Genomic DNA, 24327 nt, shown 5'->3' on the forward strand with positions numbered 1-24327 from the left:
CTAAAATATAGTGCTAAATGCCAGATTCCAATTTAATGTAATTTTGATAAATTTTTCTGAATTTTCACGTAATTACACAAAACGAAATTATGTGAATTTCACACCCCTTGTAAACATGTGCAAATTACCTTTTGTTGTGTTGCCTTAGTTTTTTCAATACTTTTCGGGGTGGATGTTATTAGAATGATAACCATATATGGTTGTTGGCGGAGCATCACCTACAATTTCGTTGCATTCGTACGATTTTTGTCTTTTAAGTCCATTATAACAATGGAAACTCGAATGATAAGTATGACTGACATTGTCAAGCAGTGCTAAAAGTAATTATGGGAATTCAATCAGCACTGCCCTCAAAGTAAAATCTCAGCAAACATTTGCTGTTATCTTAGTTCCTTAAGACGACCTGAAAGCAAAAAGTGTCTGGGTTGTAAAAATGTAGCATATCACCTCATGCACCGAGAAAAGAGGCAATGTTTGTACCTTAATCATAGTCAAGATATAAACAAATGTCAGCCTCATTCCGAGTTTGGTGAAAAGCAAACAAATGGCCGCTAATTTTTTTTTTGCACCCGATCTTCACTTTGCTCCTATTATGGGGTTAGTGTAAATAGCTCTTCAGATCTTTACTTGGGCCAAATAGGCCAGAAATGTAAATAGCAGGTACAAAAAACAGTTGTAAGAACATCATACAGAATTTTTTATGTTTATTACTGCAAAAATAATCGTCTGGAACAACAAAATCAACAGAAATTTTCCGGTACTCTAAAAAACCATTGAAAATATAAATATTTAAGATCCCAAAAGAATAGTAATAATAGATTGCACTGTGCACTATTTTCTGTAACAGGTATTATGGGTCAGATGTAAGAAGCGTTTATATGTTCACGAATGGCCTGATTCACAGAATTTGTCCGTTTGCGAACGCAAAAGGCATTTTCATTTGTATCAAGCTTTAATTGCGATTCAGTAACTGTTACCCAATTTCAATTTGGGTTTGCAGTTCCTTATTAGGAAGGGGCATGGTTAAGGTGTCCCTTTCTAATATCGAATCAGAGTGGTATGCATGAATGTTTTGCAACCAAAATGCGCACGCTAAATATTCACATTTTACCATTGAAAATGGGACCGCTTCCTGGTCTTAAAAATGAAAATAAAACTTTTCATTTTTTCATTTTAAACACATTCTATTTTACTTTAAGGAAAATGGCTGCATTTAAAAAAAACAGAAGATTGCTGTATTAAAAAGCAACCACACACGGTGGTCTGCTGACCCTGCAGCCCAGTTATCCCTGTGATAGCTGTGATTCCTAATGGGTCGCCAATTGTGACCTACAGCTTGATATGAATGAGGTAGACCTATTAGCGACCCACTAGGAATAGCTGATACAACTTAAAAGAGCTTCATTCATTAGGGATACAGATTACCTGACTGCGATTCAGAGAAAATCGCAATTACGAAATTTATATTTCTAATGTAAGTACATCAGGCCCTTAACTCTGTAATTGGTAGGTACTTATAACAGTATATGAATATTACTTGCCCAACTGACAGTCATCAGAAATTGAAGAAACAGCATACATATTTTGATCAATTTTGTTTGTGAAAAAAGTTAACGATTTTGAGATGCCACCATGGGTTACATGTATACAGGTATACAGGCATTCACAGTATCTAAAGTATGTAATTGTGAAGCAGATTATTCAAAATAGAAATTTAACTATCCCCCATTTAAAGGCACCTTACGAAGCTGTCATGCACATTAACTGTCTCCTCTTTGCCCCTTGCCAGGCTCTACTTTTATTTTCTCTATATATTTGGGGGTACTGGAATGGTGTGCAATATTGTCTGCCTATACATAATTACTGGGTGCAGCTGACAAATTGTGAATGGTAACTAGACGAAATACTGTAAAAACGGTGCTGAGTGATACAGTGTAAGCAAGCTTAAGATAAGGGAAAATGTGCAAACTTGTCTGCCCCTGATACCCTACATGCATCTGTGAGTCCATGACCTTATAAAGAAACTCAGCATTGCACCTCGTTCTTCACTGTGGTTATAGAATTCCTAGATGACTTATAATATCCTTATAACATAAGGCGGGGTACTTTACTCCACATGTTACTGCAAGACCTTCAATCATAATTTCCAATCAGTAAGATGGGTACCAAAGTATATTACACATTCTGATTGATACAGGTAGCCAAGTTAGGGCATATGTAATACTGCCAGCATTAAACTGCAAGCTAACATTTTGGTTTTCAAACACAAGGAAAAAAGTAAATTTCTAAGTGGCTTTACCGTTTAGCCTCTGATAAAGAGTACATATAATGCACAAGAACTCAATGTAATTATACTTCAAGCGTATTGAGCATATGCTATAAGGATACATTACCATCCACTGCGCTGAGTGGGTCCTTTGGAAGCCCTTGTCGAGAGTTTGGTTTGTAAATGAGCACCCCCATGTTAGGTCTTGATAGCACTCTTGAGCCAGGTTTCTGAGCTCCATCAAATGAGTTTATCTGAGATGGACGGAATCGATGAGGATAAGGATAGGAGACTTTTGCCCAGTTATTTTGATTCTGGGTATCTAAATTCTGAGCTGTTGTTTTCTGGGAAAGATATGCTTTTAACGCTTCTATGAGCGACTTTCTGTCATCCTCAGCCTTTGATGGAGTTGGTGCCTTCTCAGGTGCAGGCTTACTAAAAGTCTTGGATTGGACACTTTCGGGATACTTCTGGAGCGGTACTGGTCTGAAAACCAAAGATGGTGCTTTTCCTTGAGGTTCTGGTCTTACAAAGTCAATGAAGCGATTTGGAGAGATATTGTCCTTCTAGGAAAAAAAAAACATAAGTAAATAAGCTATGCAAAAATTATAATCCTGATGATATGTGTCAACTCAATGATTACAGTCAACTTAATAAAGGCAAAAGGACATATTGCAATTATTATATGTAAGATAATTTTGGATCAACATCAGTATCATTTTATAGAATGGTGTCACATAAGAAAAATCAAGTATTTAACGTTAGCAGGAAGTCCTCACTTCCTTATTGGTATCATTTTGTTACTCAAGCCTGAGCAACCTATGCAATGTTTTTTTCTGATATAGAAATAAACCAGAGCCACTTGGTTTTCGTATGCCTGGGAGTCCTCAGTACGGAATCTATCTGTATGATTCATATAGTTATATTAGTAAACAGAAGCATGAAGTGAACCATTTTAACATGTCCTTAGATTCTCTCCACACAATGTGGAGATGACGATTGACCAGACTTTGTACATGGAACAAGACCAATCCACATATGGTGCTTTTAATCATGTGTCATGGATTCCACTGCTTCTGCTTGCATTACACCCTCAACCCAAGTTTCACACCTCAAGATATTCTTTAATAGTGAACGCAACGTTATATTTATGTCAGCAGTCAGAAAGGCAAGACTAATAAACTTGCAATCACCGGTATTGCAAGACTTCCCTCTACCCCAGGATAATTATTTTAAAATTCTATTGCATCCTGAATTTAGAAACATTGTTGGGACATATTTCCTTGCTAGCTTAATCCTGTGACTAGAGAAGCACTACTAATTGGTCAATGTATCTGTCCCAATAAACAAGCTTTATGGTAACGGGGTCCCAGTGCATGGTCACACAACAGATAAACTGATGAAAACATAAGAAATAATGTGATGATTCTAATTCCAAATATTTGCAAAAATCGGCAATTAATTTGATATAAACAATCACACAAACAGAATACCTACTTTCTTTGTACTTGGGCCTTATTATATAAAAATGAAGGGCTAGTAAGGTAATGAACATGCATAAAGTGATTACAGAGGGAAATCCCGCTATGGGCGGGCGAGTTGGGATATTTTCCAAGTGGATAATTTACCAACTGCCTAACTATTTCCGCAAAACACCATAGTGCTCTGCCAGGCTGATTTGTGTCTGCTGGGCATAACAGATATATGCCGAATACCCAGGGAACAATGGTCTTGGTCTCTGTAGCATCGCTTCAGGAGTTGCATGGTGTCGACTAGGTTCACGGCTATGAAATCTGGCCCGACCCACTTCCAGTGATGACTGTAAACTCTTACAGCAGACTTTTCCCTACACTGCATAGGCCCATGAGTCCTGCGTCGATTCTCTTTATCACAGTCCATTACATATTGAGGTTCCGGCCCCATGACAGACTGCGCTATGCAGGTTATACCCCCAAAAACCTCAAAGTTGTTTTTCTATTTATGTCGTGCCTCTAGTCTTATGTTATAAAGACCCCTCACTCTCCTCCAAAACTTTTTGCTCATTTTCCAGCAGGAGACAGGACACGCTAATAGATAGGACAATGTTAGTCTTATTCGTAGCACATCCAGCTACAGCAGGCACCTACTTCAAGTGCCGTGCTGTGGGTCTATCCTCCTACCCAGGTGCCTCAGCTGGGTGGGAGGCATTGGAGGCAGCCGCAGTGTTCAGATGTGTTTACCTGACAGCACTGGTGTTCCACTCAGGAGCTCGTATGGAGGAAGATGTGAATGGCTGTTTCTTAGCAGCAAGGAACTCTTGCGAGAATAAATCCTTATTACAAGGAAACAGTGTATAAGCTGAAACATTACCTCTTACAGCAGTCATGAAAGGATAAAGAAGGCATGAAAAATAGCCAAAGAAACACCACTTTATATCCACTATAGAGGAACAGACGGTGAAGTGCTCACTATTAATAGGTCTGACTTACATACAATGATTGCTGAGGCTGTGAGTGCACCTTTGGCGGAACCCACAGGCACAAAAATAAATATTTAAGAAAAATGACCAAGGCCCTCAGTTACAGGTGATGCTAAAGCATGTAAGAGAGTTGCTGGGTTTTCCAATTAAAGATATGGTACAGGATGACTTCATGGCCTCGTACTATTCTCTCCCTCCAGGTGACTTACCTTTTAATAAGGTAGTAAATAGTATGGCACTTGGAAGAACACTGATAAAAGCAACCACGTTTTTGTGTTTTTTATCAAAAAGATATCCTTTGAAGAATTATGAAACAAATGTTCTCCAGATTCCGAAAGTGAATTAAGTTTTTGAGAATATGGCATCCTCCTCATCTTCAGGAGCTCAGAAATCAAGATTAACAGATGCAATAGACAGAAAAGTGGAAGGTTCATTGAAATTGTTGCATGCAGGTTCTTTTTTTTATTCAGGTTGGCAGCCATGCAGAATATGTAACTCTGGTCCTACTAAAAGGTGTCAATGAAAAAATCAGACCACAGATCTCTCAAACTTAACAAACAGCTGCAAAATCCTACCTACCAGTGCACTCTGGAGGAGGAACAGTACAATACTTTTTTCCTAAACAGGAAAATCTTGTACAGGACCAAAAAATGATAGAATCCAAACGTCCTCCCCGTAAACTTGGATGGTGAGTACTCCATTACCAAGGGCCGAACTCAGAAAGCAAGCAAAGTTGGCAGGAGTAATGGATCTCCGAGAGAAAGACGCAATAAAGCCAGTCCCAGGATCAGATTGGTTTCAATGCTTATATTCCATTCTCTTTCTAGTTCCGAAAGTCAATGGCCAGTTCCGAGTCGGAAGGTACTGACCAAATTTGTACAAAAGGTTCTCTTCAAGATGCTCACCTGATCATCCCTTTAGTTTCAAAAGGAGACTTTATGATAAACTTGAACTTACAAGATGCATACTTGCATGTGCCAATACATTTACACAATCAGAGATACCTCTGACTTCTGATGGTGAACTGCCACTTCTAATTCAAAGCTCTCCCTTTTGGGCTATCTTCATCCTGAAGGGTCTTTATGAATGTATTGGCTGGAGCGGTTGAAGCTTTACAGTTAGAGGGGGCTCAGATTTTTCTATATCTTAACTATTGGTTAATGCCTGCTTCTTCTTTCTTTAAGGCTGAGAAGATGGGCAGAACAGAGTGCCAATGCTTGGAGTCACCAGGTTTCCTAATGAATCTTTTTGAAATTGCAGCTACAACTGCAGCACCAGAGACCACATATGGGTGCCCACTTAGATATGTATAGGAGAGAGTTTTTACTAGAAGAGAGGAAAATTAAATCGCACAATCTAGTGGTTCATCTGTTAGCTCTTCTAAATGCTTCAACACATCTCTTTTTAGCAGTACAGGTTTCATCTGCAACAGCTATTGTTCCATGGAATCAGTATCACTGAAAGCCTACAGTCAATCATTTGTTACTCCATTGGTCTCCAGTATTCCAGGACCTCAAACAGATGATTTCAGTCTCATTGGGGATAATTCTAGATCTCCAGTGGTAGTTGGTTATGGAAAACCTCCAAAAGGGAGTCCCTAAACAAAACCCTCTTCCATTCTTAATTTTCACAGACACATGCCTATGGGGTCGGGGACAGCATCTGGATTTGCTGGAGGTAAAACACTCTTGGGCAAAGTTAGAAAGGTTACAAATATCTAAACAGAAAGAGCTGGCAAAATATTGTACACTCTTCAAGTGTTTGCTCAGCACTTTTTGAGAATCCAGTTCTCATAAGAACAGACACTCAGCAGCAAAGTACTACGTAAATCATTAGTGGGGAACAAAGAGCAAACCTCTCTCCTGTTTAGCACACTTCTTTGAGCATGTTCTGTGTCTTTGTGTTCTGTTTTATTTTGATCCATCTATCTCTCATCTCATATTGTGTCTGTCTGTGGCACTCATGCCTATCTCTCTGTGCTGTATATGTCTGTGTTCCTTCTACCTCTCTGGCATTCTTCAGCCTCTGCACTCTGTTTTTTTGTCTTTCAATGGTATTTATTCCCTCTTCCATTCTATACAGTTTAATTTATTTTCTTCTGCCATTCTGTTCCCTTTTTTCTTGTTATTCTTCTTATGTGTAGAAGCTTGACATTTTACCAAAGGGAAGGCGCATTTGCATGTGTGTCACTCATATGCTCGTTACTGCTTGCTGTGGGCGCATAGTGCCAACATTTGAACGACTTCTTCTACATATACCTCTTTCCTGGGGGGGTAGGTGGTATAAAATGGCTTGCTGTAGGAAGTGTGTGGAGTTGTGAGTCTCACAGTTTCCTGGCACCAGTCAAACAAAATTCATATTCAAGTCATTGTCTTAGCAGCCCTGCAGTAGAACCCGGCGAAACGATCTCACAGAAGAGCTGGTTAAGTTGATTCAGGTTTTGGGATTACCAAAGATCCTTCAATTCAGACTTGAGATTCTCTAGCAGGGCTGAAGCATTCTGTTCATGTCCTTGCTAGAATAACAGGAGGCCTGTCAATCAGGACTGATGTGCACCAGCTAACCTGTGTGCAAGTGTTCCTGCTGGAATACCAGGACTTGCTACAAAGTATAGAAGAGAAGTGCATCAGCCGAGCAGGTAATGAGTCTAAGACTCTTAATAAAGAAGCACACAAGGCACACTAATAGGAACTGAGTGTCTGGGCAGAACTGTGGTTTAGTGTTGAAATAAAATGAATTTCTGCTGATTAGGATTGGGTTATATTGGCAGGGTCCTTAATGTCAGAACTGAGATACGCTGGTGGAGCTGTCAGGGGGTCTCAACACTAAATAGCATGGTGTATTCTGGTCATGAGTGGGGTACACTGCAGAACTGTGTGTATTGGGGCAGTATTAGCAATGTGTACTGTTAAACTGGATTGAGGTACACTTGCATAGATGTAGGTGAGTTTCAATTCAGCTTTAGCAGGAAGTGCTTCGGGACAGGATTGAGGTGCATTGATCGAGCTGTGTGTGTCTGTAGAAACAGAAAGGAGTGCTCCATGTTGGGACTGGGGATCCCTGGCAGAGCTATGAGCAAATGCAAGAAGAGCACAGGGTTTTATATGGCAGGATTGAGGTCCACTGAATGGGGCAGGGGGATACAGCGCTCCTCCTCCTTTGTCTCTTTAGAAAATGAAACTGATAGACTGGTGCCCTATATCTTGTGCTGAGAGTGCACATAGCCGACACCAGGCAGAGATAGGTAAGACGTGTGCTGGAGGGCTGGGGAAAAATGTAACTAAAGCGTTGGCTATTTGTAGATTTGAATAATGTAAAGAAAAAAGCATTTTCTTGAAAAATTCAGTCAATGAGATGAAGAGTTTAGTTCACTGTAACATTTTATGCCTGGAACTTCATATTCTTGCATTGTGTTCCCATTTATTTGACTGTTCTCTGGTTAATACCTCCCAAATCCTCATTTTATCTCTTCAGCCTCGCCGCCGTAAGGGTCTTGACGCTCTGCTCAGCATATTTTTCCCGTTACAAATACACAAATATGTTTCCTTTATACTTAGGTTTATTAAGTTATGTTTCATGCAACCCTTTTCTTACTTGAAAAACGCATTCCTCAATGGTCTTTTCTTAAGTGTGATAGTTACATCTTCCTTTATCAAAGTATGTTCTTCCATTTTAGCAAACAAGGAAATTTGCTTCACACCTCCGGAGGTTCCTAGGGTGGAAACTGAATAGTAGTGCAACACTGTGCATAGTGCTCAATTTGTACATAAACTAGTGCTGAGGTGTTGCTCAGGAGGCCACTGCAGCTTGCTTTACCGACTGGCACTGCCACCATTGCCACATGCCAGTATAAACGCTCCGTATTAAATATCATATTCCGATAAATGTGATAATTTTGACAATGCCAGGCCACCCAAAGCAGTGAAGATGACCTAGATTTGCTAGTATTATTTTTAAATGTGCCTCTAATTGTTAAACTGATGTGCTATCTCCAAAAAATACACAGACAGCGACACCATGTAGTGGACTGCTTCACGTTTTCCTATTGACAGTTAAATGACTGTGCCAAACGCCGGCAAACACAGGCACAAATTAGGCACTGAAATTTGTGCTTCATAGGAACATTGCTTGTTAAAAGGAAATGCATCTTCAGCTCAGATTCCTAGCACTGTTTCTATTACTGCTTAAATGCAGAATAGTGATAACGTAGAAGAGTGCATCATCTACACTGAACAGGTTCAGTCTCAATATAGCCTAATAGCCCATCCTAGCTGGCTATACTAGCCATTAAAGGCCTGCTGCAGCGTTGGGAACGGGACCTTAATTGCCGGGACAGCCCAGCTATGTAGGTATGTGTCTAATGAAAATATAAATAAAACAAATGTATAGTATGCCATTTATTATAAGTGTAATTTTCTCATCCTATTCCCCATCATCTACTGGTTTGATATTTGATCACATCTAATCATCGTACACCATAATGTCCTATGAGCAGCATCTAATGTTTGTGATCTCCGACACCACTAACTGGCCTCAAACAGATAGTCACATACCCCACACACAAAGCAGGACACACACTAGACCCCATCTTTATGTCTAGCAACAGATTCAGATACAGCCACACACCGGAACTCACATGGACATATCACGCCATTGTACACTTCACCCTCACTGGCCTTCGCACCACCCCCAACCAACAGAGTGTTCCATGCCACAGCTGGATCAGGGTAACTCAGCAGCAATGGGCTGATGCACTCAGCACCATGCAACCCAACATAACCACAAACCTAGATCAAACAGTAGAGAACTTCAACACCTGGATCACCAACGCGGCCAACCAAGTCGCCCCCATCAAACACCCAAGACGCACAGATCCACAAAATAAGCCATCTGGTACACACGTGAACTCAGGGGATCAAAACACATGTGTAAATAACTAGAAAGAGGTTGGCAAACCAGCAGAAATAACACTGACTGAGCTGCCTACAAAGCAGCCCTCAACGACTACCACCACCAGCTCAAATGCCACAAAGAAGGAAGCCCTTACACACCAGATCGAGAATAGCACAAACCATACCAAAGAACTTTTCGCCATCCTCAGAAAATTCACCTGCCCGCCAACCACATGGAACTGCATCCCTCTCTCACAGGAACTCTGCAACGCCCTAGGTGACCACTTCCAAAACAAAATAGCAACCATCTACAGAAACTTCGATCCCCAACCCTACGACCTCTTCAGCAAACCATCAACCACCACCACTAACAACTCGATCACTGAATGGGAACAGCTAAGCACACCAACAACAACCACCCCAATTAAGTCCATCCAGTCGGGAGCATCCATTGACCCATGCCCTCATCGACTCTTCAACCTTGGAAGCACCAAGATCGGCCATAAGCTCACCATCATCCTCAATGCCCCCATAACTACGGTGACATTTCCTAAAGCATGGAAACACACAGAAGTGAAATCCCTCCTCAAAAAGCCTTCCGCCGACCCGAGTGAGCTCCAGAACTATCGACCCATTTCCCTCCTCCTGTTCCTCGCCAAAGTCCAAGACAAGGCTATCAACCTCAAACTCACCGACCATCTGGAAAGAAACAAACTGCTGGACCATTCCCAATTGGGCTTCAGAACCATTCAAAGCACCAAGACAGCCCTGATCGCCACAACAGACGACATCCAAGCACTACATGACAGAGGAAAATCAGCCACCCTCATCCTTTTTGGCCTCTCTGCAGCTTTTCCACGTCTCACACCACAACCCTCATCAATAGACGAAGCCTGATTGGAATTACTGGTGATGCGCTCAGAGGGATGGTACGTGTTAGAAATGGGGTCTTTGGTTGGCAGTCAGGTTACCCCCTGTTCAAGCAAGGACCCTCACTCCAGTCAAGGTAAAAGAGAATCACCCTCAGCTAGCCCCTGCTTAACCCCTTGGTAGCTTGGCAGAGCAGTAGGCTTAACTTCAGAGTGCCCTTGTAAAGTATTTGTACCAACACACACAGTAACTTAATGAAAAACACTACGAAATGACACAACACCAGTTTAGAAAAATAGGAAATATTTATCTAAACAAAACAAGACCAAAACGACAAAAATCCGACATACACAAGTCAAGTTATGGATTTTTACAGATTAAACTCAAAAATAGCGATTAGAACCAAAAAATGCTTTGATGAGGTGTTAACACAGCGTCGTGAGAGAGTTGTTCCCAACAAGCTGACATCAGCGGCGCCGGACACGGAGTCGCGTAGACCCCCAAGTACAGTACCTTTGGTGAGGAGTGAAAACAAGTCGATGCGCGAAGTCGGGGATCGCGGCATCTGTGCGAAAAGTTGAATCTGCGCACTTCGAGCAACGTCGGTCACGACATGGTGTGGTGACTTCCACGGAGTCGCGGACTTCAGCGGGGCTGCAGCATCATTGGGCCTGCGAAGGTCATCGCGTTCCAGCGAAGATCACTGAGTCGGTTGCAGGCGGCATTACCGGATTCAGCAGCGGTGTCGGTCCAAAGTCATCTGAAGTCGATTTCCTTGGATTTCGACCAGCTTTCCTTTCAAGGGCCCAAGGACTGGATAGGGCACCACTTGTCAGAGCTGGAGTCTCGCCAGAGACTCCAGGTGCTGGCAGAGAGAAGTCTTTGCTGTCCCTGAGACTTCAAACAACAGGAGGCAAGCTCTAAATCAAGCCCTTGGAGATTTCTTCACAAGATGGAAGGCACACAAAGTACATTCTTTGCCCTCTTACTCTGGCAGAAGCAGCAACTGCATTATAGCTCCACAAAGCACAGGCACAGGCAGGGCAGCACTTCTCCTCAGCTCTTCAGCTCTTCTCCAGGCAGAGGATCCTCTTGATGTCCAGAAGTGTTCTAAAGTCTGTGGTTTTGGGTGCCCTTCTTATACCCAATTTCCCCTTTGAAGTAGGCCTACTTCAGAGTAAAGTCTCCTTTGAATGTGAAATTCTGCCTTGCCCAGGCCAGGCCCCAGACACTCACCAGGGGGTCAGAGACTGCATTGTGTGAGGATAGGCACAGCCCTTTCAGTTGTAAGTGACCACTCCTCCCCTCCCTCCTAGCACAGAAGGCTCATCAGGAAATGCAGACTACACCCCAGCTCCTTTTGTGCCACTGTCTAGTGTGAGGTGCAACCAGCCCAACTGTCAAACTGACCCAGACAGGGAATCCACAAACAGGCAGGGTCACAGAAATGGAATAAGCACGAAAATGCTCTTTTTCTTAAAGTGGCATTTTCAAACGCACACTCTTAAAATCAACTTTACCAAAGGATGTATTTTTAAATTGTGAGCTCAGAGACCCCAAATTCCACATGTCCATCCACTCCCAAATGGAATCTACACTTTAATCAGATTTAAAGGTAGCCCCAAGTTAACCTATGAGAGTGACAAGGGAAGGTTTAGGCCTGGCAAGTGGGTACACTTGCCCAGTCAAATTTACAGTTAAAACTGCACACACAGACACTGCAATGGCAGGTCTCAGACATGATCACAGAGCTACTTAAGTGGGTGGCACAACCAGTGCTGCAGGCCCACTAGTAGCATTTGATTTACAGGCCCTGGCACCTCTAGTGCACTTTACTAGGGACTTACTAGTAAATCAAATATGCCAATCATGGACAAACCAATCAACAATACAATTTACACAGAGAGCATATGCACTTTAGCACTGGCTAGCAGTGGTAAAGTGCTCAGAGTTCAAAAGCCAACAGCAACAGGTCAGAACAAATAGGAGGCAGGAGGCAAAAAGATTGGAGATGACCCTTGCTTAAGTAAAAAAGTCTAACAGTCCGCCTTCCACCCTTCTCCTCACAACCCAAGCACACCATCTGCAGAATACCCCAAGTCTTATCCCTCAGCCCAACCCTCTTCAACATCTACATGACATCACTTGCAGACATAGGGGGTTATTACAACTTTGGAGGAGGTGTTAATCCGTCCCAAAAGTGACGGTAAAGTGACGGATATACCACCAGCCGTATTACAAGTCCATTATATCCTATGGAACTCGTAATACGGCTGGTGGTATATCCGTCACTTTACCGTCACTTTTGGGACAGATTAACACCTCCTCCAAAGTTGTAATAACCCCCATAGTCAGATACCACCACAACAACATCATCTCCTATGCCGACAACACACAGCTCATCCTCTCTCTCTCTCTCTCTCTCTCTCTCTCTCTCAGAGAGCATCTAAGAGACCTCCAATACCTCCCCATTCAGAAAAGATGCCATTTCAAGCTCCTCACATATGACTACTGAGCCCTATACAATCAAGGACTAGCCTACCTGAACCACCGCCTGAGTATCCACCTACCAATCAGAAACCTCCACTCTGCACACCCGCCCTCGCTCAGACACCACGCATCTACCGCTTTTGGAGGATGCTTCTTCACCTACCTCTCCACCAAAGCATGGAACCCCCTCCACATCCACACTGCACTCTTGCTGAACCACTTCACGAAAGGACTCAAAGACTGGATCTTCAACTGATACTTGCAGTACAGTGCCTGGATACCCCTGGGGTGATTAGCCGAGCTATAAAAATATTACTTGATTGATTGATTGATGCACCTGTTACAATAGAAATGTTCTAAGCAAAATGTTCTTCCGCTCCTTGAAGCTATGTGAGAGTTACATTAAGTGAAAAAATACTGTGATTCCTGTTAGTTGGGCACCACCTTGAACAGTGGCAAGTTTACGACGCCTGGGAAAATATACCCATGAGCCAGATGAGATACACTCATGAGATCACTTCTGACCAAAGCAGTCAAAAGATAGTTGTCATAGTTTGCTCTTGGTGGTGGTGGAACACACAGTTTAGTTTTTCCAATTTCAAATATGTCACACATTTTAAACTCAATAATATTAGAAGTGCTGCACTGTGGTTTGAGAAACATCAATGTGGAGAACGACCTGTTCTGAAGATACAAGGAAACTGTCAGTGTTAGCATGAAACCTCCTCTCAGGAGAGATGGTCTTGTGAACAGTTATAAATACATAATACGAATCTTAACCTTTAGGAAGGATTGAATGAGCAGTGCTAATTTTGATCAAACATCAATAGTATATGAAGACATGAGACAATGTTGACATTTGACAATAAACCATGAATAATACCCAAGTAACAAATGCCACCAAGTGCTCTTTTTGTGTAACCCTTTTCAGATGAATTATTTATACTAAGAGGAAAGTAGAATATGATTCACTAAAGGTCATCCACAGTTTTCTTTATTGTGGGTGCCAATTATGTGATGAAAATGTCTTCTGTCTTAAGGGCAGTGAATGAAAGGAGAAACAAAACAGTTGGCCTAACCGGCTCATATTTCCAAGCCCAAATCACTGTTTTGCAGTAATTTGAGGTGCTGATTCGTCCACCAGTTTATTGTATCGTTTTGGGTAATGATGCATTAAGGTCCCTAAGATTCCAATACTATTACCTAAAATCACTATAAACAAATAATGCCATTAAGTGAGGCAACATGCCATGGAGGGGAGTAAAGGGACCAACAGTATTGGGAGAACACTTTAAATCTAGTTCTCTTGCTGTAAACAGTTCAGATTTACAGTATTTCAAACAGGAATATTCATGAGATATATGTGCACACTATTTTATTACATGCTCTGTAAGAAGGCAGGCTGTCTAGGAATGCCCGATAAGCCAGTCCCAAGAAGGTTTAAATGAGTACAACTGCGGCTCAACTTGAGGAAATCTTCAGATAAGGAGTGGAAAAACTGTGTTAAAAAAGGTAACCATACTATAATACAATAGGAAATAAAGAACTTCACTGACAACATCAAGAACATGCAACATGACAAACTTATTACTAGAAATCAATGGAAAACCAATCAAAATAATGAACATGTCTCCAATAACAATAAATTGGAAAATTCTGGATCATGAAGCAACAAAAATCAAAAAACTATGAAAAAAAATACAATGTTTCTAAATGTACTCTATTTGCTTGACTGGAACCTAGACATCACCTCTCGGTGACTATGAGTTTACACATTCAGAAGAAAGGTTTCTTCCTGTATGGGATTAAACATCCACACTTAGTAATAATTGTGGAGAACAAAATGTCCAATGATATCAGCCTGTAGCTCTTTCCTGAGCAACATCAGTGAAGCTCCACTCCAAAAACTCATCATACAACAAAGGCTCAACTCTAGCCATCCTCAGGACATGCATTCAGCTCAAAGCGGGTAGTTCATGGCTGATTCTTTTCTCTTGAGTGATAAACATTTTAGTGGGCTTAGAATTCATTTTCAATTATCTTAAAATATGATATTATCACCATAGAAGTTGGTTTTGTTTCAGCCATTATTTACACAGCCAGTGCCTATTCTATGAACCTCATCTCATGTACCATAGTTTGTTGCATTTACTTTAAGTGGTGGCCCTCCTTCCACACAATCAGTAGGAAGAGACAGCTTCTCCTGTCAAACTTCAAAGTGACACACACTGTCACACTCTAGCCTAGTCTCACCCTTCTCAATAGACCCTTCTCAGGACCAAGCTTCACACGCAGACCAACTCGCATCCCAACCAAGCCCGTCAGCTCACTATACCCCATATAGCCCTTTTGATGCAGTTTTAAAAAATTTATAATTCCTCCTCAATGGCTCTGGTTTTGTAACAGATCATACCACAGTATAAAAAACACCTTTTTGGGATGGCGTATTCTCCATCGTGAACATATAATTTTTAGAGGCCCATAACCCATACATCAGCAGTTTTGGAGGGGAGTCCACATCACTACTCTGAAAATGACACGGCTGGGAGTCCATGTAGTAATCAATTGTTATGCTTAAATATACTAGATAGGATCCCCAATATATTTGGGAGTCAGAGTGACAATAACCTACTCCACATATTGCACCATAAACCAAAAGACCAGGTGTGAGCACCCACATAATGCTCATTGTTTCAACAAGGTGTGTTAGTTCGGAGGCTTCTTCGAGTACTAAACCTCTTTTGCCATATACAGAGCAGGGGAACTAAGTAAGCTAGCAATGCCAACTTCATCAGGGATTCTTGCCGTTTCCTGTGCCATCACAGAATTAACAACTCATATTCTCTCTTGAAACCTTCAGTAAATGTTACTCATTACCAATGTTTTGTAATACTCTCTTCACTATACATATTCAAACATGTCCTGATCAGACCTTCCCTGCAAGAATCAATACCCTCTACATGACTTACTCAGTCCCATCAATGTCATTTTGACCGCACATATACCTTTCTTCCTGACCTCACCATGTGTGGTCAACCTCCCGTACATTCCTTTACCGTTTTAGTACAATATCATTTTCACATTTATTGTTTTTTTATACCTACAGTTTTGTAGATAGAAAAAAGACAATTGTTTTACAATGTAACCATACTTTGATGTACACTACATATTAACATATTTTAAAAGCCTGCTTCTACTAGGCATGTTCAAGCATACACAGATCAATCCAACCACCATATTCTATCTCTTCCATTCCACATCCCATTTCATGTGGTCATGCTACTTACTCTGTCCAATCAACATAGTTGTGATCATGGCTGTCATTTAGGAGCATCACTAGGACACCTCCCTATGTTGGTTAATGTTACCTGGCCTCATGGAATATCTATACAGAGACCTTGAGCCTTTTGGGACACATTCCAGACTGACATCCCGTTGGAGATCTATTTTGAATTTTGTTGTTGCTGGGTTGTTTTTTCCTCTCAAAGATAACAATTCCTGGAGGCATGTGCTCACTTCTTCCTCTCCAATCTCGAAGGCAAAGGATGGTAGAAGGAATGAATGCCCCTGTGCATGGCAGGTGCAAATACTGACTAACAATAAAGCACACAAGTGAAGAGTAGAGAGGAAAACATATATTTCATGGATTTGAACAGTTGTTCTCCCTTCATATTTATATATTCACACCTGGAATTCTGCAGACCCTCTGATTTCAGGAAGTAGAACAATACCAATAGTTCGATCAATTACATCTGTCCTGTATTTTTTAGCTCACAAATAAAGTATGAAAATCCTCACTCATGCAAGGTGACATCCTTCATTACAGAGTCACTTTTCATCCTGGACGCAAGCCAGGGATGGGTCTTGTTCTGACACTTTTCTATCTAGAGGTGTTACTTTAACAGTGGTACTGTCCTTTTTAGTGCCTTGAGGAGTAAACATGTGCAGATGTTGATATATAATTGTTTAATAGTACCCCCACTTTCACAAGATTATAAGAATAGAGGAGTTATGACCCTATCTATCTTCATGACAAGTCGCCATTTTTCTGCCTATTACCAAGTGTCTACTTTGGTCACACACCAAGATTCATTAGGACTGAGGGCCCATTGTATATAAGCGGACGGAGTAATATCTGCCAGCATGGTGAAGTACTTTACACCTGCCATGCCATGGGTCCGCTCTACCTATATACATCCATCAGGCCAGCAGACACATCTAGCATTTCCAGGAACTGCTGTGATGATGGTTCCTAGAAATACATTGAAAGTTTGACCGACGGCTCCGTTAACAAGACTGAGCCATCTGTCAAACTTTCACGTTATTTTTTTATTTTCAAAAACAAACCCCAAAGCTGGATTTTGTTTTTGAAAATAAAAAAAGCAAAACAATGCCTCCCTTTCCATGGCAGTTATCTCACATGGCAAGGTAGGAATTTTGCAGTTTTTGCTGTTGCTTACGGCCATGATTTTCACAGGAGTGATGGGCAGTGACAACTGAAGTGTATATCCTCCCATCTAAATTGGGTGGACAGGTCATACAGGTCAACCTCTGATGACCCTTACTACATTGGGCAGTCAGAGGTGTGTAACCATGGGGGAGTCCACTGTCATTGAAATCGGGGTGTGGACCATTAGGTTGGCATAAAGGTTACTCTGTCACTGTGGTAACAGAGTACCCTTTCCATTTCCCCCAACATATAAATTAGGCCTTGAGGCTCCTCATATATCATTACACCTAAGATTCAAATGAAGGAAGAAAGTACATAATGTTTTACCTATGATCTGGGTGCTTTAGGGACTGTGTCCTATCTTAAACAGCTGTTGATAATCATATCATCGGTAGCGAGGAGGAAAATGCATCTGAGCTTGTGCAAATCATGTAACCTGATAGTACACCGAACATGACTCGAAATGGATTCCACCACATTACCCGAAATGAGTTGTGTGTTTGAGGCCATTAGGTGGACGATCGACGAGATTTGCACTGCATAGACGGAATTTACTCCTCACCAACTGTGACATGAGATTATTAGTAGTTAAGGATAGAATATAGCCCATCAGGCGCCAAGATCATAAGTAACATGTATACTGTATCCCTGATTCAGCATGCCATAAATACTAGCAGTGATAGAGGCATAACAATTCACAGCAATAGCTTAGAACGAGGAAATTAATTGGCAGAACGCAGATACTCAGTATTCAGTAGAACAGCAGTTAAAGGTGTGTTGACAAATAGTTCTCATATGGAGTAAACAGTTCACAAACATGGGAGACAGTTCAAAGGCAGCAGTTCACAAGCAGCACTCAGGCAGTAGTTCACAAGAGGGATATACAGTTCACAAACAGCTTCCAGGCGTCCCTAGCTGAGCATGGAAAGAAATTTACAAGCAGCACCCAGACATACGAAGTTCACAGCTGCAAAAGGAGATCACAGACACTTCATATGGAGGTCCAGATGCAAAGCTAATAAAAAACGTAATGTAAGCAGTTGTACAGACAATGCCAACGCGGAATGAGAGGAAGCTACTGGAAAGAGTCAGCCACAATATTCTAGGTTAATTAGCTCACAAGCAGTTCACAAGTGGCAGCCAGATATATGGTAGGAAAATTTGATAGTTGGCACTGCGTTATTAGTTAGGACATATTACATTTACAGAGAGCAAACAGTTGATAGATTGCAGAGTGTCCAGATGCAGAATATCAATCTGCACCTAGATGCAGAGTGAAATAACCTGGCCAGAAGCCATTTGCACACTGCAAATCACAAACATCATTTAAAAAGCAACTCAGAAAAGGTTTGTAGTGAGGATTTCCAATAGACCCTTAGTAGACGTGTCACTGTTTGCATTTTCGGTACTGAAAGACTATGTTTACAGTAAGGAGTTGGTTGTGACAAATGTGACAAAAATCCTCTTCGCGGTATTACAAGTGCATCCTATAAAATAGCGTTTGTAATAGGGACTTTGGGCCAGATGTAGGAAGGCTTTTGCGCCTCGCAAACGGCGAAAAACGCTGTTTGCGAGGCGCAAAAGCCCTTACGCGATGCAGAATCACATTTTGCGAGTCGGTACCGACTCGCAAAATGTGATTCCGACTCGCAAATAGGAAGGGGTGTTCCCTTCCTATTTGCGACCTCATCGCGATGTAGAGTTGATTTGTGACCGCGAAAGCGGTCGCAAATCAACTCGCAGTTACCATCCACTTGAAGTGGATGGTAACTCATTCGCAAACGGGAAGGGGTCCCCATGGGACCCCTTCCCCTTTTTGAATGCAAACAAAAATATGTTTCAGAGCAGGCAGTGGTCCACCACTGCCTACTCTGAAAAAAACGAAACAAATGGTTTCGGTATTTTTTCCGTTTGCAGCTCATTTTCCTTTAAGGAAAATGGGCTGCAAAAAGAAAAAAAAAACTGCTTTCTTAAGAAAGCAGTCACGGACATGGTGGTCTGCTGTCCCCAGCAGGCCACCATCCCCGTGAGTGCCTAGACTCGCTATGGGGTCGCAAACTGCGACCCACCTCATAAATATTCATGAGGTGGGTCTTTGCAACCCCATAGCGAGTCGCAGAAGGTGTCTGAGACACCTTTTTGCATTTCCTTTTGCGAGTTGCAAAGTGCGAGTCCTGTCTTCAAATTGGAAATTCAATGGCTCACTTTATTCAGTACAATCTCTGATGTTTTGTTATAAAAATAAAACTATCTTTATTTATATTTTCTTTCATAAATGTATTGCTTTAATGATTCATGCATGATACATGTCTATTACAAGCAAGTACATATATAATTCTACATATCAAAAAATATGTTGTGGTGAAATATTACAATTAGCAGTAAAACATGCAAAATGGAGTACTGTGGAAAATGGCCCTTTATGCAGGGTCATCCCCAGACTTTTTGCCCTCCTCCTCCTCTTTTTCTGACCTTGTTTTTGCTGGATTTATGACTGTACACTTTCCCACTGCTAACCAGTGCTAAAGTGCTTGTGCTCTCTCCTTAAAACATGGTAATATTGGCTCATACCCAAAAGGTATATTTCATTTACTTATAAGACCCTAGCAAGGTGCATTACATGTGCCCAGGGCCTGTAAATTAAATGCTACTAGTGGGCCGGCAGCACTGCTTGTGCCACCCACATAAGTAGCCCCTTAAACAGGCCTGCCATTGCAAGGCATTTGTGAGCAGTTTCCTTGCCACCTCAACTTGGTATTTAAAATCCATTGCCAAGCCCTAAACTCCCGTTTTATTTCATATAGGTCACCCCTAAGGTAGGCCCTATGGGACCCACAGGGCAGGGTGCAATGTATCTAAAAGGCATGAAATAAACTTGTACGATTTACATGTCCTGGTAGTGAAAAACTCTCAAAGTCTTTTTTTCCTTATTGTGAAGCCTGCTGCTCTCATAGGCCAGCATTGAGAATTCCCTTATTTACTGTGAAGTGGTAATTTCTGATCTTAAAGGAGTGACATTGTCATATTTGGTTTGATTGGAATGGTAGTAAGGAATCCTGCTTACTGGCAGAGTTAGATTTAACATTACTAATTTAGAAATGTCACTTTTAGAAAGTGGGCATTTCTCTGCTTTTACTGCTCTCTGTGCCTTACAGTCTGTCTCCAATCCATGTCTGGTCTGTGATGGGTGACAGCTCCCCTTGTGCATTGCATCCAGACAGCCATAAACACAGGGCTCTCAGCTGTATCTGCATACGGATGGGTCTTCTTGGGAAGGAAAGGTGGAGGGGCTCTCACTCACACTTCAAAGGGAAGTGGCTTGACCCCACCCAAGGGACCGATAACCCCCCCACAGATCTCCTGGCAGATAGGACTGGGCTGAAAGGGAAAGTGGTGCATGTCAAAATCAATCTTTGAAGTCTCACCCCCTTCAAAGGAACATTTGTTTATACGTACTGGGTCTCTGACCCCACCAAATCAGACACTTCTCAACCTACAACTGGACTCTTTTAGGACTGCGGAGCTGCCCATAGGACTCAACTGGACTGCTTTTCTGGAAGGACTGCTTTTCTGCCCTTTGCCCTGCTGCCTGCTGCTCCCTGACTCTGAGGGAAGGACTCTGCCTTCCCACCACAAGTGATCTCCAAGGGCTTGTTAGCTTGCCTCCTGTTCCCAGGTCTCAAGGACATCGAAGACTTGAACCATCTGCACCTGGACTTTACAAGCTGTGAGTGTGCTCTGTCTTGGACGTAGGCCTAAGGAGCTTCACTTTCTGTGGTGTTCATCAGAACTTCTGCAAAGCAACGTAAAGCCTTGCAAAACCTCGCCATGCAGCTGTCACCCCACCAGTCTCAATGCCAGGCAGTGCAAAGCCCCACAAAGCCTTGCTGCGCAGCTGGCAGCCTATCGGAACTGACGCACAGCGACACCAAGCCATGCAAAGACTAGCCGCACAGCTCCCCAGGATCGAAGCAAAGCGACCCCAAGCCCTGCAAAGCCTCATCGCACAGCTCCACGGGATCAATACAAAGCGACACCAAGCCCCACAAAGCCTCGCTGCACAGCTTTTCAGAACTGACGCCGGGTAACGCGAAACCTTGCAAAGCAACGCCGCGCAGACCGAGCGCCAGGATTTAAGGTAGTATATTCAGCAGGCCCAACTGGGTCCCTGTAGCATGCACATGCTCCATCGGGGTCAGCCTGAACTTGTGACTTTGTCCCAGTCCAGCGGGACCAGATAACCAGAGTTAGCGTTTTGCGCTTCTCAGCACTATTTTCAACTAAATATTTAAAATTGCACATCTCAGAATCTCCGTTTTGGATTTTTTGTCATTTTGGCCTTATTTCATTTACAAAATCATAATCTATTTTTCTAACCTAGTGTAGATTATTTTGTGGTGTTTTAACTTTGTTACTGAATGAGCTATTGGACAAATACTTTACACATTGCCTACTAAGTTAGGCCTCCCTCCTCTGTGCCGAGTTACTGGCTGGTGAGCACAGGGTAATTAAGGTTGTGTTCTGACTTAAAGTGACTAGGATTGTGGTCCCTGCTTGGACAGGGTGCACACCTCTGCCAACTGGAGACCCAATTTCTAACAAGCACCAACTCGCACTGGGCATTAAAGAGAAGATAAAAAAAACTACAAAAAATTAAGTCAACTAAGGTCATGTAAGAAAATAAGAGAACACATTCTTAAAGAGCAGTCATCAAATTCTCAGAAGAAAATAGGGGAAAGTAATTACCCCACTTGTTCCTATGATCGATAAGTATAAATGACCAATATTTATATAACACAGTATTCTCCATTAAATAGAATAAAGGTTTTTCCTTAGGAACACATTTTTGTTAGCGTGAGCACAAGAAATGCATACATACATACAAAGAAAAAAATATCACTTCCAATAAATTGTGTTCAAGCATATAATATATAGTAAGAAGTAGTTGTGCTTGGCGTCTTTCTTTGTGTCTCTATTTCGTGGTGAAATGGTACCGCTCAACAGGAATTTTTCACAAAGCGTGGTCTCACTCAAGACGCACAACTATTGATGTGGGTAGGTCATGGTTAGTTAAGAGAAAGAGAGATGCGCTACTAGACTGACAAATAGCAAATACATAGAATAAGTCTAGGGGAGATCGGTTACTTCATTATTTAGGCTCAGACTTTCATTTTCAGTTGTCCAGTGTTTCAGGCAGCACCACGTGCGATTTAGATACCATCCTATACACCATGCACAACCCATTACGTTGGCTGCGCAACAGTCATACTGAATCCTCAGAGAATCTTAAACTACTATGTTTTTATTTTCGCAGTTTACACTGGGATTTTTTTCATGATAAAAGGGATTACTTTAGATCACATTTTTCCAGTAATTCGTTTTTGGGGGAAAAAAGTGAAAATATGAAAAAATGATTTAATTATTGTGATTCTTTTTAATCTGTTTTTATAAACTAAAAATAAGCACATTTTATGATAGCAGTATGTCCATACCTGCACACTTTCCTCGCTCTACCAAAAACTGACAATTTTGAATTCATTTAAACACATACGGGTGAGTCTCAAATTGTCTCTAAGGACCTTTGTTGCTTTATGCTGTCATTTATAGGACAGCTTTTCGAGAAAAAAAAATCCATATCGTTATTTCAAGGCTTTTCTCAGGAGGAACCTGACCTAGTAATTTAGCTGGCTTCTGCAAGTGTTATTTTCCATAGATTTTACTGCTTTTCCACTCAGCCAGTATTCTAAGAATCGGTATCCATGGAAACAGTCAACGATCCTTCTGGATGGTGACATCATGGCAGAGATTACCACAGAAGACATCCGAGATGCTTATTAAATATCCAATAGATTACAGCAGGTGTTTTAAAGAAACACTGGGCACTGGAAATAACCTTTCTGACACATTCACACTCCGTTCTGATGCCGCGTCAAAAAATGACATCCTCACCTAGCACATTGAGATTGGAAACCTACGTCTCGCGGAGGTGATCATTCGTGTCTTGAAGCAAGCATACAGAGACGCGAGAGGCGTTAAGTTTCCACTGGTCTGATCTGCTGACGAGGTGGCGGCTAACTGGGCACTCCACCTAAATATCGTCTCTTCTCCATGTAATAGCCTCCAGCCTGCTTCTATTTACTGCAAGAGTGCTTGCTGCGCCGAGGCATATGAGCCACTGGAGTGAGAAAATGTCATATTGGTGATGGTGAGCGAAATGCAATCAACCAGAGAAGCGTCTCTTTCTCAAGTCATACCCCAAATTGTGCTCTAGCGTGTCCTTGACGCAGCACAGTCGCTTTTCACTTTCACTGATTGCTGAAACCGACAATGGAAATCCACCTTTAGGATTAGAGAGTTTTCATTATGACGTAACATTATTAAAAGCCAGTTCTGGTTTACCGAGAAAGCAGATCTAGCAATCATTCCTATCATCAAAAAGGCGAACTCGGTACACAATAAAAGTATTACACACAATAGAAAATTATTTTCTTTCCAGAAGCCCGTGCCTTCATTGTGACATTTTAGTCGTATTATCTTATTGTGTAGTTCTTTAAAAATTAGCATTTATGTAGAAACACCCCGATGGTACACTTAAGAACCACACGCCTTGAAAAATGTAATGGTTTTAATGCTGTGCCTAATGTGAGGTCATAACACTGACGACCCTACCCCAGGAATTATGAGGTAGCTAGTAACAAGGGCCAAAGTATCTTCTGTGCTATTTGTTTGGGCAGATGTTAAACCTGATTTTTTTGCGACGGGGCATAAATACATGAGTGTCATTTACTAATATACACACACGTTAATTTTAGGTAGGAGACACTTCAAAGTGCTGTGTGAAGCAGAGCCATGGTTTCCCAGCTGTACTCCTGTAGCTCCTCTCAAATAAAACCAAAATGAA

General features: G+C 41.8%; 1 protein-coding gene across 3 annotated transcripts in view; it reads right to left on the reverse strand.

Moving 5' to 3' along the window:
* The window catches only part of PTPRN2 (protein tyrosine phosphatase receptor type N2), a 2126515-nt gene that overhangs the window by 1236843 nt on the left and 865345 nt on the right, over positions 1–24327 (reverse strand). For 2 of the 3 annotated variants that reach the window (XM_069211159.1, XM_069211161.1), the window contains exon 6: positions 2394–2832. In XM_069211159.1, the coding sequence (XP_069067260.1) occupies positions 2394–2832 (439 nt within the window). The remainder of the gene's footprint in view (positions 1–2393; positions 2833–24327) is intronic. The other variant, XM_069211160.1, reaches the window with a different exon arrangement.

Source organism: Pleurodeles waltl, chromosome 10 (genome assembly GCF_031143425.1).
Source record: "Pleurodeles waltl isolate 20211129_DDA chromosome 10, aPleWal1.hap1.20221129, whole genome shotgun sequence".
NCBI classification, from domain to species: domain Eukaryota; kingdom Metazoa; phylum Chordata; class Amphibia; order Caudata; family Salamandridae; genus Pleurodeles; species Pleurodeles waltl.